Genomic DNA, 17,500 nt, shown 5'->3' with positions numbered 1-17,500 from the left:
CTGTTTTAGTATATACTAAATGATAACAATAGTTGTAAGATACAATAGATTCTCTATCTCTACGTTGTGGGCGCAGGATCTTTTGTAAAGGTGTTCTTCCTAGCAACGTTGGCTTTTTTCCATTTTCCATTTCCATTTTCTCCATTTCAGGCCTTAACCCTACTCCAGAAATCGAACTCTTCTTTGCGTTTAGCGCAACTGGCAAGGATTCAAGCGTTACATCGACACTAATGAAGAACACCATAGCAGAGATCATCAATACTTACGGCACTCTCAAGCTGCGCTATTTAGCTATTGCGTTTGGAAATCAAGTCCAACCAGTCATAAATGTCGCGGATCAAAACCAAGACGAAAAAACCCTGATCTCCCTCGTAAGAAGCATTCGCCAGCCAAGCGGGAGCCCAAGAATTGATGTGGCCTTGAAGGAAGCTAAAAAGATGTATCTTGACTTGCCTGAAAGGTAATACATTTTCTTATATTGGGTTTGTTGATAAACGGCATTTTACGTGACGTTACCTACGAGTAAAAACAACTTGTGCCAGACTGTTTAGCGTTGTTCCCCTTAGCGGGGTAGCGTGTTGGCGAATGTTGAGTTTTTGGTCAAAAGCATGCAAAATTGGGATCAATTAGTTATCTGGGAAACTGCCCACCTACCGCTCCCCTAAGTAAGAAGTAAGTGTTAAGGTTAGCTTAGGGGAGGGGTAGGTGGGCAGTTTCCCAGAAACCTAAATTGATCCCAGAATTGTGGCAGAATTTCTTCTAGATTATTCAGAACATAAAACATGCAAATTACGTCAGTACTAGGAAACTTCGGCCCGTTTTTTAAAGAAGCTATCTACATCATACATAGTCATTCACGACAAATGTCGTTGGTAAATAGTTCTCTGCGGTGAAACCGCCGTTTTAAATGGAATGTGTCAACTGTGGTTCTGACACTCAGTTGCCATTTTCCCTTTATCAGTCGACGTGAATCAAATGCGATTTTCACATTTCTGTTTCGTTTGTTATCGTTTTTTGTTAGACCTGGCGTCAAGAGAATACTTGTGATATTGGTTGATAAGGAGTCTGTTGGGGATACTGATGACACGAAAAAACTGCAAGCCGCCAAGGAATTGTATGGAGAGGATGTTGTTATTATTCCTGTGGCGATTGGTGATGAAGCAGATCCAACAGAATTAAGTAAAATAACCAACCGTAAAGACGCTGTTATCAAGGAATCCACGAATATCACTCCTGAAGAACTTGCCAAGAAAATCATGGGGATGAGTTTCTCTGGTAAGTTGCTCCACACTTACTGCCGACCATTGCTATTTGGTGGTATTCGTGATGCTGTTACCATGGGAACATGGTAACAGCCAATGCATCCACTAGTTTTCTTCTTGAACAATGACTACTGGCATCTACGGTTTGCTGATAGATTTTGATACAAAAGTATGTACCTGTTTAGGACCATCTCTTGAGCAATTCCATGCCACAATTCAGTTTCCTTAAGCCTCAGGGTCGCTGAACTATCTTTGGGTTGTCGATTAGTTTCTGTTACTGTGAAACTCGCCAAACCGTCAACACCAGAAACTTTTCTTGTTCTGGAATGTTATTGCGTTGCAAGGAAATAGCCGATCAGGAGATGTAGTTTGTGGGTTTTTTTTGTCCTGATCTTTATTTTGTTTGGCTACAACGCAAACAACCATTGCTGAATATTTTAGGTGTTCACGGTTTTCGGATATTGACAGTTATTCTTATAGTACACTATGGTTTTCCACAGCTGTAAAACAGCAACGTATTCCTGACACTGACATCGTCTTCGCAATCTCTGCCACCTCCCAGAAATGGCTAGAAAACTTCCAACAGATGCAAGACACAATTACTTCAGTTCTTGACACTTACTCTATGGATGTCATTCGAGTGGGTGTAATTGTATTTGGGCAAGACACAGAAGCTCTGCCAATCCAGCAAAATCTTGACAGTAATCTTCAAACAGCCATCAGTAAGCTGATTCCAAAGTTTGGAAACCCAGACATACCCGGCGCTATCAAGGAAGGAATAAAAATGTTCAAAAACAGTGGAAGACCCGGTGCCCGGAGGGTTCTTGTGGTTATATCTGATCGAGCGTCTGACGCCAGTCAAGAGGACATCAAGGCCGAAGCTGAGCGCCTTACACAGCAAGACATCATACTTATAAGTGTTGTGATTGGCGATGAAGCTGATCCCAAGGAACTAGAAAAATTCACTTCTCATAATGTTACAGAGACAACATCTGATGAGGATCCAAGAGAATTGGCCGGTAAAATTATGGTGCTAGTTTTGACAGGTAAATCAGTGAACTTTTTTACAGCTGTTTTCGTTAACACTTGTTCCACTTTATATACTCAACCCGTAACCATTTAAGTGAAGCTGCATTACCATTAAGGTAGACCTTTTTCTCAGAGAGTTCCTCTTGGGCTGATTAAACGCACAGTTGGGTTTAAAAGCCTCTTCCGCTTCCAAGGTCTGATTCAGAATCAATCAGGCATGAGTACGTATCTAAACGCATATCAGAATCACATTCGTTTGAGACGTGGCGCAAAGCGTTTGGAAGAGGACGAAATAAAGGTTATTCCAGTAGCTATCGGTGATGAAGTTGACCATGCTGAACTCGAAGAAATGACACCTGAGAAGGCAAACATGGTGAATGCGTCTACTGATATATACGTGATAGATTTAAAAACCAGGATTATGAACAAAGTGTTTGAAGGTAAATGATAAAATGATATTTTAAAAAAGACTACTTCTTTTACACTACTACACGAGAAATTTCTGAAATTTGATTGGCTGAGAGCAGTGGTATTTCAGCTTAATTTGAAATACCTACATGTGAAAATTGCAAACCCTTTGCGCGTAGTAGTGTAAACAAATAATAGCATGATTTGTAGTGATATTTGGCATAAATACCACTTGTGATATTTCAAAATTACATATAACAATTTCGAAATATCACTCGCGGTATTTATGCCAAATATCACTACAAATCATGCTGTTACCCGTACTAATTGCGCCGACATATGGTTATTAGACAAATTAACAACTAGCAGCCAAATATGAGGGGCCATGTTTTCTCGTAAGAGTGCAAATCCTAAAAATCAGGTTAAGTTACTGAGACAACTTGCATGCTCTATGGTTGACCCAGGATTACGGCTAACATGGCTTTGAGCATGTCGAATTCATAAATCGCTTCATAAATTCAGTTTGGTCAATTATTTTTATTATTACTGTTCTTCTACTTTATAGATGAAAAAAGAGGAAAGCACGATTTCGTCATCGCTGTTTCTGTTGGTGCACAGAACCTTCCAGGGTTCAAGAAAATAAGCCTGGAGCTTTTGGACAAGCATCCCGTTAGCGAAACAAAATACAGCTTTCTCACTTTCGACTCAGCAGTGAAACTTATAAGTAATTTCCAAACCAACTTTTCTTCAGAGAGCCAAGTTAAAACCATCATCGAGGATATCACTCCAAGGATTGGTGTCAATTCTAGGCTTGATCTGGCACTTAAGGCAGCAGAGAAACTTCTCGCGAATAGCCGAAAAAGCAGCAAAAAGGCAGTGGTTATCTACACGGACAAAGAGCCAACTGGAGATGCTGAAGGGATTGCTGCTGGTGGGACGGCAAAGGCGTTGGAAGATCAAGGGATACAGATTATTGTTGTTCTCTTGAACATGAGTTCTGTTCCTGAAACGGTCGGGAAAATCACACCGAATAAAAAGAGTGTCATTCCAGCCACTGGTGGTAAGGATGCCAAGAACGTCGTGAAAAAGATCGGGGAAGTGTTGAAAGGAGGTATGGACATCTGAGATTTCTACAGTGTATTAACCGCCCTTGTTAAATTTCTAGACTGACTAAGGAATTGTCAATCACCGTTCAAGTGAATGCTCCCGAGTTTTAATTGCAGTGTTATCTTAATGTATATAAAAGTGAATGTAGTTGGTGAAGAAACTATAAATACGACGCACACTTCATGGTAGCCTTCGACGCAGACGTAACTTAACCACGATTAGTGACGTCTGCGAAGCAGCGGCGAGATCCTTGTTCTGGGTCCTAAACAGATTCAACGAATTAACGGAAGGGCGTTTTAATTTTCCTTCCATCCTGATTGCCAAATTCACAATGGGTTTTTGACGGGCTAATCATGGCGCGTACTCAAATCCTGGTACACGGCTGAGCTGGGTTCCCAGAACATGGATTTCGGCGGTGTTTCGCTGACGGACTTGACCAGAGTTTGGTTTCGTCTGTGGCGCAGGCTAACTTCGTGATTCGACCAACATTTACTTACATTTAATTCTGTCGCTGTGATCTATTCTAATTAAGTTAGATCACAAAGAAATTTATCAGTCGATCGCTTTGCGGCCCGGTACATATTAACCACTGGCTCCTAACTTACGCAAGTTTGGCGTTGCTCGCTCGGAGAAGCTGGAGATGAATCAGTTAATAGCACTGGACATCCCGACTTTGAGTAGCCAATCAGAGCGCGCGAAAAACACTATCCACTGTTTTAGTATATACTAAATGATAACAATAGTTGTAAGATACAATAGATTCTCTATCTCTACGTTGTGGGCGCAGGATCTTTTGCTAAGGTGTTCTTCTTAGCAACGTTGGCTTTTTTCCATTTTCCATTTCCATTTTCTCCATTTCAGGCCTTAACCCTACTCCAGAAATCGAACTCTTCTTTGCGTTTAGCGCAACTGGCAAGGATTCAAGCGTTACATCGACACTAATGAAGAACACCATAGCAGAGATCATCAATACTTACGGCACTCTCAAGCTGCGCTATTTAGCTGTTGCGTTTGGAAATCAAGTCCAACCAGTCATAAATGTCGCGGGTCAAAACCAAGACGAAAAAACCCTGATCTCCCTCGTAAGAAGCATTCGCCAGCCAAGCGGGAGCCCAAGAATTGATGTGGCCTTGAAGGAAGCTAAAAAGATATATCTTGACTTGCCTGAAAGGTAATAGATTTTCTTATATTGGGTTTGTTGATAAACGGCATTTTACGTGACGTTACCTACGAGTAAAAACAACTTGTGCCAGACTATTTAGCGTTGTTCCCCTTAGCGGGGTAGCGTGTTGGCGAATGTTGAGTTTTTGGTCAAAAGCATCCAAAATTGGGATCAATTAGTTATCTGGGAAACTGCCCACCTACCGCTCCCCCTAAGTAAGAAGTAAGTGTTAAGGTTAGCTTAGGGGAGGGGTAGGTGGGCAGTTTCCCAGAAAACTAAATTGATCCCAGAATTGTGGCAGAATTTCTTCTAGATTATTCAGAACATAAAACATGCAAATTACGTCAGTACTAGGAAACTTCGGCCCGTTTTTTAAAGAAGCTATCTACATCATATATAGTCATTCACGACAAATGTCGTTGGTAAATAGTTCTCTGCGGTGAAACCGCCGTTTTAAATGGAATGTGTCAACCGTGGTTCTGACACTCAGAACTGCGATTTTCTCATTTCTGTTTCGTTTGTTATCGTTTTTTGTTAGACCTGGCGTCAAGAGAATACTTGTGATATTGGTTGATAAGAAGTCTGTTGGGGATACTGATGACACGAAAAAACTGCAAGCCGCCAAGGAATTGTATGGAGAGGATGTTGTTATTATTCCTGTGGCGATTGGTGATGAAGCAGATCCAACAGAATTAAGTAAAATAACCAACCGTAAAGACGCTGTTATCAAGGAATCCACGAATATCACTCCTGAAGAACTTGCCAAGAAAATCATGGGGATGAGTTTCTCTGGTAAGTTGCTCCACACTTACTGCCGACCATTGCTATTTGGTGGTATTCGTGATGCTGTTACCATGGGAACATGGTAACAGCCAATGCATCCACTAGTTTTCTTCTTGAAAAATGACTACTGGCATCTACGGTTTGCTGATAGATTTTGATACAAAAGTATGTACCTGTTCAAACAGAAATATGAACGTTGATAAACTTAGGACCATCTCTTGAGCAATTCCATACCACAATTCAGTTTCCTTAAGCCTCAGGGTCGCTGAACTATCTTTGGGTTGTCGATTAGTTTCTGTTACTGTGAAACTCGCCAAACCGTCAACACCAGAAACTTTTCTTGTTCTGGAATGTTATTGCGTTGCAAGGAAATAGCCGATCAGGAGATGTAGTTTGTGGGTTTTTTTTGTCCTGATCTTTATTTTGTTTGGCTACAACGCAAACAACCATTGCTGAATATTTTAGGTGTTCACGGTTTTCGGATATTGACAGTTATTCTTATAGTACACTATGGTTTTCCACAGCTGTAAAACAGCAACGTATTCCTGACACTGACATCGTCTTCGCAATCTCTGCCACCTCCCAGAAATGGCTAGAAAACTTCCAACAGATGCAAGACACAATTACTTCAGTTCTTGACACTTACTCTATGGATGTCATTCGAGTGGGTGTAATTGTATTTGGGCAAGACACAGAAGCTCTGCCAATCCAGCAAAATCTTGACAGTAATCTTCAAACAGCCATCAGTAAGCTGATTCCAAAGTTTGGAAACCCAGACATACCCGGCGCTATCAAGGAAGGAATAAAAATGTTCAAAAACAGTGGAAGACCCGGTGCCCGGAGGGTTCTTGTGGTTATATCTGATCGAGCGTCTGACGCCAGTCAAGAGGACATCAAGGCCGAAGCTGAGCGCCTTACACAGCAAGACATCATACTTATAAGTGTTGTGATTGGCGATGAAGCTGATCCCAAGGAACTAGAAAAATTCACTTCTCATAATGTTACAGAGACAACATCTGATGAGGATCCAAGAGAATTGGCCGGTAAAATTATGGTGCTAGTTTTGACAGGTAAATCAGTGAACTTTTTTACAGCTGTTTTCGTTAACACTTGTTCCACTTTTTATGCTCAACCCGTAACCATTTGAGTGAGGCTGCATTACCATTAAGGTAGACCTTTTTCTCAGAGAGTTCCTCTTGGGCTGATTAAACGCACAGTTGGGTTTAAAAGCCTCTTCCGCTTCCAAGGTCTGATTCAGAATCAATCAGGCATGAGTACGTGTCTAAACGCATATCAGAATCACATTTGTTTCTTGAAGATCAAGAGAAAATGCTTTCCATCAACGAAGTCGTAGCGCCAATTGCAGTCTCCAACGTTTACTAACAAAGGTTTCAGGCCTTACCTCCCTCGAACTAAATTTGTTCCTACAATATCTCCTTTATCTAGGTCAAGAGTCTCCTGGAGCGTCCATCGGGTAAAATGCTAATAAGTGTCGCAATTCGTTTTGGTCTTTTATCAAGTTCGCTTTGTCCACAAACGTTCTGGATCAACTGTCTTTTAAGAGATCCTCTAAAGTTCTTCGACCACATTATTGATTAAGCTCCTTTAAGGTGTTTCAGGTTTGATAGTGCCGCCAGCTAATGCTTTCTACATTCCATCTACACAGACCCTAAGGGCCCACAATTAGACCTTGGCTTTGCCGTCAGTGTTGCCCCAGGTGCCACAGAAGACAACCTAAAACTAGTGAAGAAAACAGTCCAGATGATGGTTGAATCTTACGGCGCTGACCGAGTGCATTATGGGTTTATCGTATTTGGTTCATCAGCAGATTTAAGGATTCCTTTTACAGATCAAATTACAGACACCGCTGACCTCCAGACAGCTGTCGAAGAAAAGTTAACGTCAACGTCAAGTTCTCCAAATTTAGAAGCAGCGTTAGAAATGGCGGAAACATTGTTTGCCAATTCAACGCGCGATGAGGCCACAAAAATCCTCATAGTGATCATGGACAAAAAATCAATAAGTGATCCAAACTTTGTACGGGTAGGTGAATGTATTTAGTTGTTTTCAGCACGGGCAGAATTTTTGTTGATTAGAACTTTTCAGCAGGGCCGCTTCTTTCAAGAGGAGTAGTCAGTTGGGTGCAAGATAATCAGATGAGCCCAAACGTCAAAAGCCAAATAGAACCCGCAGTTTTCGAACAAAAATAGGCCTATTTTGTTTTCTGATTGACCGTTGTGGCTTGCAAGAGATGACAAATACTAAGCTCATTGACACTACTAGACCTGCCTCTATTGACTCTATTGGAGTCACTGTGAAAGTAAAATGACGAACCTTCAATAAAGCTAAAAGGAATCCATGATCTAAACATACTAGCGAAAGTTTAAGGAAATAAAAACTTCCCATATGAGATTGTTGCGTGAAGTCAGAATGACTTCTTTGGCATAAACCGCGAATGTGAGGGCGTGTTTTGTAATCTTCTGTTAACATATACCCTTGTTGACGGCTTTGCTCTGTAACAATCTTTCCCTTTTACCCAAGGAATAAACAATACTATAATGACGCTTGCTGCAGTGCAATGTAGATCTTGCAGACCTTATTTGTTTGATTGTTTGTTTGCTTGTTTGTTTATTTGTTTGTTTTAATTTTCTTTGCAGAGAAATGCTCGAACGCTTGTAAGGAGAGGAGTTACTGTTATCCCAGTTATCATCGGAAGTGAAGTAACAAAGGAAAACCTTAAACCAGCAACCGACGATGAAGATCGCATTGAACTAGTAGAACCAACAGATGCCCCCAAAGATGTTAAAAACACCATTGATGAACAAATAAAGAAGGCTATTAAAGGTACATGTATTAGTCGTTCAGGAGGAGGGCCGTGGTCAGAAAGGTGTTAGTTGCTGGACATAGAAAACTCTGCTTGAGTCGTAACTGAAATTTTTGAAATGAAAGCTTTAAGTTCCCTGATTAGGTATAAATCTATACAGTTAATCTCTCTAAAACGGACGCCTACTGTACGGTACGGCCCTTTCGTTTTTTGATCGCGTTCTGATTCTATTCGCCGGACACCTACACAAGACCGACACGTTATCCCCCTATCATTAACTCCATCTTTGAGAGGAATGACTGCTTTTTGTCTGTTTTTTTGTTTTCAGAGCCTGCGCTATTAGTTGAGGTCAATCTTGGTTTTGCAATCAGTGCTAATTCAGAGGACTCGGACAGAACATTTAAACAAATGCAGGACATCATTAAATCTTTTATTGACAATTACCCGTCAGCTGGCGTTTACTACAGTGTTCTAACCTTTGGAGAAGCTCCTGTTGTTCACTTGAACTTCACTTACCAAATAACAATCGAAGATCGAAAAAGAGCCATTAATTTAATCGACCATAAACGTGGCCTAGCGTCTCTCGATAAAGCATTGGACAAAGCCAGAGATCTCTTTAAGGATGCAGCCATGAAAAGACCAACTGCGAAAAACATACTTGTTGTCATTGTAGACAAAAAATCAAATAGCAAGACAGATGACATCAAGGCCTCATCCAGGCTCTTAGAAGATGACGGTGTTAGAGTGGTTATAGTGGGTGTGGGCAACGAGGTTGATAAACCAGAAGTGGATGTTGTAAGCCCAACCTCCATCCTCACAAATACAACCGACAATCCAGATACAGTGGCTAAAGAGATAATCATTATTATTGACAAAGGTGAGGAATTTTAGTAAATTGCATAGCTTCAGGGTAACACGCCATAGTGCATTGGATAATTGATGATAATAAAGTCAATTAAATTTAAAGAGAGTTGTATCGTACGATTCGGTGTAAGTCACAGTGTAAGCGACGTTCGCGCTAAATGCTTAACTTAAAACCAATTGATGTTCAAACACTTATCTGTCATTTGTTTAATATGTTGGACATTACGATTCGTTCTCGAAGAATAAGGCACGTGAAATGCGATACTATTATGAATTCCTTGCCAAGTGGTTTTTGGACCTGGTGATATGCAGGAACATATTGGTCTTTTGATGGCATAAACATGTGCGATTGTGATTGTGACTACTGGTTAACCCTGTCTTGGAAAATCTCATACCTTCGTGGACGTCAGTGATCATGTCGATTAGCTACTGTGCAGTATTATGTTATTCGAGGCTTAAGTCAAGATACCAAGACGGTGATGGTGGCAGTAACGCCATTTGGAAAGATGAATTTGCGTTCTTTGAAACTATTCTTCCAACTCGCTCTCTTTTTAAAGTGTAGAGGACAACCCTCCTGGAGTTGAATTCCAGTAAAATGTGTTAGTCCATAAAAAATGAAAGTGAAATTAGGCAAGTTCTAGTTGTAGTCGTTCATTGAGGGCAGAGAAATGTAGCACAAAGCATGATTTAAGTGCAGTGTTTTTTTTTGCTAATTAAACTTATCGCTTTTTGTACGTTCTCGTTGTCGTTTCCGTTGTGACATCTTAGACTTTCCAATAGGTTACAGTAGACAGCCTTAATGGCAACAATTATCGCTACCCACTCACAGTTTCTAACAGAGTTTGTACTGTTTGTGCTTAAGATACTCCAGATATCCCTGAGATTGATATCCTGTTTGCGTTGAGCGCTGCAGCTGTGGATGCAGACGACACGTTTGACAAGATGAAAGACGCAGTGGATTCAATCATCAAGCAATACGGTACAGAGAAAATGCGCTTCGCAGTGGTCACATTTGGCAGCAATTCCTCTGTTGATCTTAATTTCGGTGCCTACCGTGACAAGGATCAATTACGTACAATAATACAGCAGCTAAGTCGCCCAGATGGTGACCCAGACATAGAGAGAGTCTTAAAAGAGGCTCAGAACTTGTTTGAGAAAGCGTCTTCCAGACCTGGCAGCAGAAAAGTACTCGTCATTTTCATAGACAAAAAGTCAACAAATGGGCGTGGGGAAATCGTCGAAGCTGCAAAACCGCTTAAGGCGAATAACGTCACGATTGTCCCAGCTATTGTCGGCCCTGAAGTTGATGTAGATGAAATAGAAGTCTTGGTCACATACAAACCCGAGATTGCAGTTTGTCCAGTTCCCGAGCCTAGGACTTGGCCAAAAAAAATTACTGATAAGGTCTTGAAAGGTGAGTGAGAGACTACCAATAGTACCAAATTACATGATGGTAAATTTGTGCTTAAACTGTTTCTTTCATTAGAAATACAAAAAAAGTAATACCTTCATGCGTGTTCAATGACCATTTGGCACAGTTCTGTTATCAATTGACCCTCAAAGTCTTGTGGCTGGGAATTTTCTGCCACATCGGCTTACTCGGCCTTCTAAGTGTGTTGCTTGATATTTTGGGAAGTTAATCGAGCATAGTAGTACCTATTCCTTACCTTCTTTATAAAAGGGATTCTTTTCTGTACTAGAGATGAGCAAAAAGGTACAATTCATGATAATATCAGTTACACAAAAGTTGAATACCGTTTGGTGTTTTCTTATACCAGTTTTCTCACTTTCTTTTCCACTTGTTGTGCAAGCGCGATCGGTTGAAGGGGGCGATCATCCTCTCTCCCAATGAAAATGAGTCCACTTTTGGCATCTACCTGGCTTTTGTCTCAGAAATACACTAGCTTATGCAATGAATCTTTGTGAGTTGACCAAGATAAATTTCTTCGTAGCATTTATGGGTTTTTGGATATTTGCATAGTCAAACAATGTTCTTTATTTTTAGAATTTCCAAAGATACCAAAGCTTGACCTGGCCTTTGCAATAAGTGTTGGTTCTGTAGACGCTGAAGAAAACTTGCAACAGATAAAAGACACGATCAAAGCAGTCATCGATCGCTATGGAAAAAGTGACATCCGTTACAGCCTTATTTTGTTTGGCAGTCTTCCCTCAAGAATAGTTAGCTTCACAGAGAGTGAACTCTTAAGTTCTGAGCTTTTAAAGAAAAGGGTTGACAGCGCCTCTACACCAAGCGGTGCAGCTTTGGATAAAGCGCTTGATGATGCGCGGATGCTGTTTGAAAACACCGCTAGACCCGACGCCAAAAAGGTTTTGGTCGTCATTATGGATCAGAAGCAGTCTGGCGATCGGGCCGACTCGAAGGTTAAGGCAAAAGAACTGAAAGAATCCAGTGTGAAAGTTGTACCTGTGGCGATCGGAAAAGACGCAAGCGCTAAGGAACTGACCGAACTCACGTCTGACAAAGATTATCTGGTGGAAATGGGAGAAGATGAGAACCCAGAGAAAGCTGCCGAGAGGATCATGATTAAAGTACTTGAAGGTAACCACTAGACAAAGTAAGACATTAGGAGTTCGGTAACGTGATCATACTCTTTGCTGTGTAAAACTTAATTTTGCATTTTCAATTTTGCTACAAGACCTACGTAAGACATGGTGCGGCGGGTTATGAGAGCTCCGACGCCTATTTCACTTTCGTAAACGATCGTTGCCTTTTTTAACGGTCGATGTCACCATTCGTAACCAAACCTTTAGTCGTGATAGATGGAATATATTCCTGGATGAAGTTACAATAGCGCAAACGATACGTTTTTGAATGGTCTTAAAAAGAACGACATTGAAGTCCTAGTTGAATTAACCTTAAAAAGTTATGGAAAGGGCTTGGTAAAGTGTATTGATGTATCAGTTAAGAAAGACAGTTGGTAGTTAATGTGCCAGAGGTCGGTGTGGTAGTGTACTGGCGAGGGGGAGAAATTAGGATGCGAAAGGTCCGGGTTTGAGGTTCGGGCTTGACCTTGGGTTGCGATCTTCGTTTTTTTTTTTTTAATAGAAACAGTCTCAATAACAGATAAAAAATTCTCTAAGTGCTTTGAAAATGGCTGTGACCTCTGCGAATCTCCTTTTGTTTTCTTCACCTAGATATTCCTGTCAAGGTGGAGAAGCTAGATCTTTTATTTGCCCTCAGTGCTACAGCTTTGAAGTCAGATGATAACTTCATTAAAATGAAATCAGTGATTGCTGAGATTCTAAATACCCACGGCTCATCGTCTGTGCGGTACAGTATCATCACATTCGGAAAGTATCCAGATGTAGAGCTAGATTTTGGAGAGCAAATCGACTCCAAGGGAATTAGAGCAAAGCTGCAGAACATTTCAAAGAATAGTGAAGGGGTCGATTTGAGCAGGGCACTGAAGAAAGCAAGTGAGCTGCTTAACAATGCAACACTCACTCGACCCGGTGCTAAAAGGATTGTTGTGGTAGCTATGGATAAGACTTCGGACAGTGATGAGACTGCCGTGGATGTTGCGGCGAAATCGCTTGCTCAAGATGGCGTCCGAGTTATCGCTGTTACGTTCGGCAAAGAAAGTGATCCACAAGAAACTGCGGGAACAACTCTGAATAAGGACAACGTGATCGAGACGGATGAGTCTGACACTGCCAAAGATATTGCAGTTGCAGTAATGGAAAAAGCAATGAACGGTAAGCGTTTAAGTGAAGGCTTTTAGAAAAGTAATGGCCCCACGATCAACCTGAGAGAATGTCCACAATTGAAGTTGTGAGGGGTCCTATGTTTTTTTCTTTAAGGCATAATCAAGTGACTCTGTCTTCACAACTGAATCAGAATGACATGTTAATTCTGACTTCCCATTTTCACATGGTAAATGGTTGGAAGTTTAATGTGTATCATTGTCAATTAATAAGAGGAAACAGACACGAGCTTGGTCTGAAGAAATCATCAATATACTGAGATGCAGATATATGGCTTTAAATTGTAATTCAGATGTTTCCTTTAAAAACTGTTGGCCCCTTCAATTATGTTAAAGGAAAGAAGTCAGAATAACTCATTTTGGTTAGCTCACTCAGACTACAAAATTGAGTTGTTTCAATTTTACTACCTCTAACATCTGCATTTGCATTAAGAAACATTAAATTCATTGCATATCTGGTAACGTATTTTTTAGATTCGATGCCGCCGCTTAACGTTGATCTTGGATTTGCAATCAGCGTAACAGACATCAGAGCCAATGAGACTTACGAAAACATGAAAGACGTCGTGAAATACATCGTCAGTACCCAAGGAATTGCTAATATTAGATACGGTATCATCCTGTTTGCGGACTCAGCCAATACCTACATTCCTTTCTCGCACACCTTCCCCGACAAAGGAACGCTGATGAGTCTTCTTGACGCATTCCCCGCACCCTTGGGTAGTCCCGACTTACAGAAAGCCTTAGACGAAGCAAAGAGTATGTTTGATAAAGCGCCTAGTCGTCGTCCTGGTGCAAAAAAGGTGCTGGTGGTCATTATGGATAAAAAGTCAATCAATGATGCTATTGCGATTAGAAAAGCAGCTACTGGTTTAGAAGAAGAGGATATTCAGGTCATACCAGTCGGTGTTGGAGCAAATGTTGATGACGAGCATCTGGAAAGCATCACAAGTAACAAGAAAAATGTTATTACTACTGACAAGGACGGCGACCCCTCAAGCGTCGGTAAAGAAATCCTCGAAAAAATAATACAAGGTAAAGATTACATAAAGAATAGTGGTGTGGAAGTCGTATTGAAGGCAGGGTGTCATTGTAAGTGTGAGCATTGGGTTATATTCCATTTCCGGCTTTTGGTACCAAGAACAAATTATGGCAGTTGTCAATATTACCTTTCGATGCGAAGTTCCATTTGTTATTGCAATTGATGATTGCGATTTTACTTACAAGCAAGTTCAGAAGAACAGTGACAATTGATTAAATTTACTTGAATTCCTAGAGGTTGCATTCAAGTGCACAAAGCCTTATGTCAAAGCAATGTACAGTTCCAATCGTAGATTGAAAAGAAAGTGCTTTCGGTGTTAACCGTTTAATTAATTTATTTTTTTGCCTTCTTTAGATCCACCGTCCATACCAAAAACAGACCTCGTCTTTGCAATAAGTGCTAACGCCCTCAAGAGCCAAGAAAACTTTCAGCAAATGAAAGAGATCATCAAGACCATGATTGATAATTACGGCACATCCAGTATTCACTATGCTGTCATAACATTTGGAAATGTGCCGAATATAAAGATTTCTTTCAACGATGCTTTGGTAGACGACAAAACATTACTTGGCTTAGTGGATGGCGCGCAGAAGAGCTCTGGGGCATTGTTAGACAAGGCTCTTGAGGCAGCAAAATTGCTTTTAACAACACAAGGTCGGTCAGACGCTAAAAAAGTTATAGTGGTTATTACTGATAAGAAATCTGGGAGTTCTCCAAATGATGTAGAAAATCAGGCTAAGGCCTTAGAAAATGATAACACCAAGGTTATCCCAGTCGCCCTTGGCAAGGAGGCTGATGTCGCTGAGTGTATCGCAATAACTCCAAACAAAGAAAACCTTGTCAGTCTCGATGAAGGAGACAACCCATCAGTCACTGCTGAGATCATTTTGCGGAAGGCATTGAAAGGTATGATAAGTATTGAATAATTATTCCACGCCTGAACCTTGGCTGGTGCAGTGACGGATCCAGGGGAGCCCCCCCTTATTTTTAGACCAAAGTGAGGTCCGAAGAGCCGAAAAAAACGTTTTTGAGACCGCCCCCCCCCCCCCCTTATCTGAGGGTCTGGATGACCGTGCCCCCCTTATGTGCAGGTCTGGATCCGCCACTGTAAAAAAAAAATATGGTTCAAGTTACACTTTTGGCTCGATTTCCAAGTTAGAGATCAGGCTTCAGTTATTTAAAAGGTAAATAGTGCTATCCTGTGGATAAATCTCTATCCATAAGACTGCAAGTAGTTTTTCTAATACGGCTTCAGCGAGTATCGATTTACCCCGTGGATAGCACTAATCAACATTTCAACAATCGCGGCCTAAATTTTCTACATATTCCAAACGTTAAGTTGGACAATGTTTGATTGTAATCTTAAAACATGTTCAAATTGGTTTTCTTTGTTTCCCATGTGAAGTAATAAGTGGAGCTAAATAGATTTTTGGATTTTTTCTGCTCCACTTTTTTTTAAACCACTATTATCTGGTATTCTCGGCCTTTAACTACCTTGATGGGTACTTGAGGCGCCCTTAATTCCATTCTATCTCCGTTGAATTGAAAAGAGCCTTCAAGAGTTTACGTATTTAAAGCTAGGTGGAGGCAAGACTAATATGGTCTAACCGTCCCTCCCAGATTGCATAGTATTATACTTTCTAGACGAAGCATTAATTTGGAGCTTAAAATGTCGTCTTATCTATTTAGATGTCCCTAAGGTTCCAGAAGTGAATTTGGTATTTGCTATCAGTGCCAGATCAGTGGATGGCCCTTCCATTTTCCAGAAGATGAAGGACGTTATCAAAGCGATCGTGCAGAAGTTTGGCTCCAACCGATTTCACTACAGTGTGATCACATTTGGGGATCCGTTTACAACGGAATTGTCATTTGACCAACAGCTTCCTTCTGATGAAGATTTACAGAGAGTTATAGGTAAGACACCAGTAACTGCAAAACGTTCCACGTTTTAGTCGTGCAAAACAACGGCAAAGAAATGTACAAAAAAGTGTGATGCACGTACACATTTTTTTGGCTAATTAGATCCATTGATTTTGTTGTCGTTGTTTTTGCCATCGCCGTTTTATTGTTGTTTTTTTTTGTAAGTATGTAGTTAATGAGAGCTTCGCTTTTAGCCCGGCTAAATCTATATATTATTTCATGGACGGATGGATGGACGGACGGACGGGCAATATTTAAATCCTTTCTTTTATCTTTCACGGGCGATGAAGATTTTTTTAAAATAATCCAAGTTCTTTGAGTTAGTATTTTATGGACGAACGGAAGGACAATTTTTTTGGAAAATACCAAAAGCTTTTTTTTCATGGGCGAACACAAGTTTCTTTAAAAAATCCAAATTCTTGAAGGTAGTACGGATGGACGAACCTACTTTTTCGAAAATGCCAAAAGCTTTTTTTCATCTTTGATGGGCAAAAATAAGATTTTTTTTAAAGAAAACCAAAATCTTTAAGTTAGTATTTCACTGACGGACAAACGGAAGGACAGACAGGACGAACAGACTGGTCAGACAAACAGACGGACGGGTTGAACGGATTGGTCGGACTAGACGGACAATTTTTTTGGAAAATGCTAAAAGCTTTTTTTTCATCCTTGATGGGCGAAGATAAGTTTTTTTTTCTTAAAATCCAAATTCTTCAAGTTAGTATTAGCTAGTACGAAGGCGTGTGAGTTAACTAACTAGGTTGTTCTGAAAGTATAAGGCTTTCACCTTTGTAGACCTTTCTGATCTTTTCTCTAGCTGAGTATCGCGCGAAATTTCTCAAGGTCCAAAGTGTACCTCCCAGATCTGGAAGTGTGCTGTGATTGGTCTACGTTTTTTACCGCTCGATTCAGCAGAGGTTTGTGAGGCAGGAACGCTTGACCAACCCCTAAGAAGAGGCTAGCTTAATACTCTAATTGTAATAAAAAAAAGTGGATGAAATTCTGAGCATACTTTCTGTATTTTGTGTGACAGATCTGCAATCTGATCGTGTTGTTTTTGTTTTTCATTCCATGCTCAATTTTTTTTGTCCGACTTGATGGATGCTGAACTAGTTGTTCCGCTAGGTGAAAAATGTGGGATATATGCGGTTCTCAAGTCATGTAATATGTTTTCTTTTATATGTCTTTCCTTTAAGGTAATATACCCCAAAACGGACGTTCTGCAGCATTGGTTCTGGTCCTTAAAGAGGCATCGAGGCTATTTAATGCTGCTGCCAAAACTCGTCCCAATGCAAAGAATGTGTTGGTGGTTATAGCCGACAAGAAGTCAGATAGTCGAGGAGAGGACTTAAAACGAGAGTCTTTCGCACTCAA

At 40.7% G+C, this 17,500-nt stretch overlaps 2 protein-coding genes across 2 annotated transcripts in view; one reads left to right on the top strand and one right to left on the bottom strand.

The window, feature by feature from the left end:
• The window catches only part of LOC140936593 (uncharacterized), a 167,774-nt gene that overhangs the window by 62,445 nt on the left and 87,829 nt on the right, over window positions 1–17,500 (top strand). Inside the window, exons 48-65 of the mRNA XM_073386122.1 lie at window positions 151–460; window positions 1,022–1,275; window positions 1,763–2,308; window positions 2,408–2,731; window positions 3,265–3,810; window positions 4,668–4,977; window positions 5,507–5,760; window positions 6,276–6,821; window positions 7,418–7,794; window positions 8,409–8,595; window positions 8,904–9,452; window positions 10,302–10,853; window positions 11,445–11,999; window positions 12,596–13,156; window positions 13,639–14,199; window positions 14,561–15,112; window positions 15,896–16,120; window positions 17,323–17,500. The exon at window positions 17,323–17,500 is cut by the window's right edge and continues 158 nt beyond it. Of these exons, the coding sequence (XP_073242223.1) occupies window positions 151–460; window positions 1,022–1,275; window positions 1,763–2,308; window positions 2,408–2,731; window positions 3,265–3,810; window positions 4,668–4,977; window positions 5,507–5,760; window positions 6,276–6,821; window positions 7,418–7,794; window positions 8,409–8,595; window positions 8,904–9,452; window positions 10,302–10,853; window positions 11,445–11,999; window positions 12,596–13,156; window positions 13,639–14,199; window positions 14,561–15,112; window positions 15,896–16,120; window positions 17,323–17,500 (7,387 nt within the window). The remainder of the gene's footprint in view (window positions 1–150; window positions 461–1,021; window positions 1,276–1,762; window positions 2,309–2,407; window positions 2,732–3,264; window positions 3,811–4,667; window positions 4,978–5,506; window positions 5,761–6,275; window positions 6,822–7,417; window positions 7,795–8,408; window positions 8,596–8,903; window positions 9,453–10,301; window positions 10,854–11,444; window positions 12,000–12,595; window positions 13,157–13,638; window positions 14,200–14,560; window positions 15,113–15,895; window positions 16,121–17,322) is intronic.
• The window catches only part of LOC140943368 (protein LZIC-like), a 296,884-nt gene that overhangs the window by 230,754 nt on the left and 48,630 nt on the right, over window positions 1–17,500 (bottom strand). The gene's annotated exons all lie outside the window — the stretch shown is intronic.

Source organism: Porites lutea, chromosome 1, assembly GCF_958299795.1.
Source record: "Porites lutea chromosome 1, jaPorLute2.1, whole genome shotgun sequence".
NCBI lineage: Eukaryota > Metazoa > Cnidaria > Anthozoa > Scleractinia > Poritidae > Porites > Porites lutea.
Note: the sequence above shows the minus strand (reverse complement) of the source record. Positions and strands in the feature narration are given on the sequence as shown.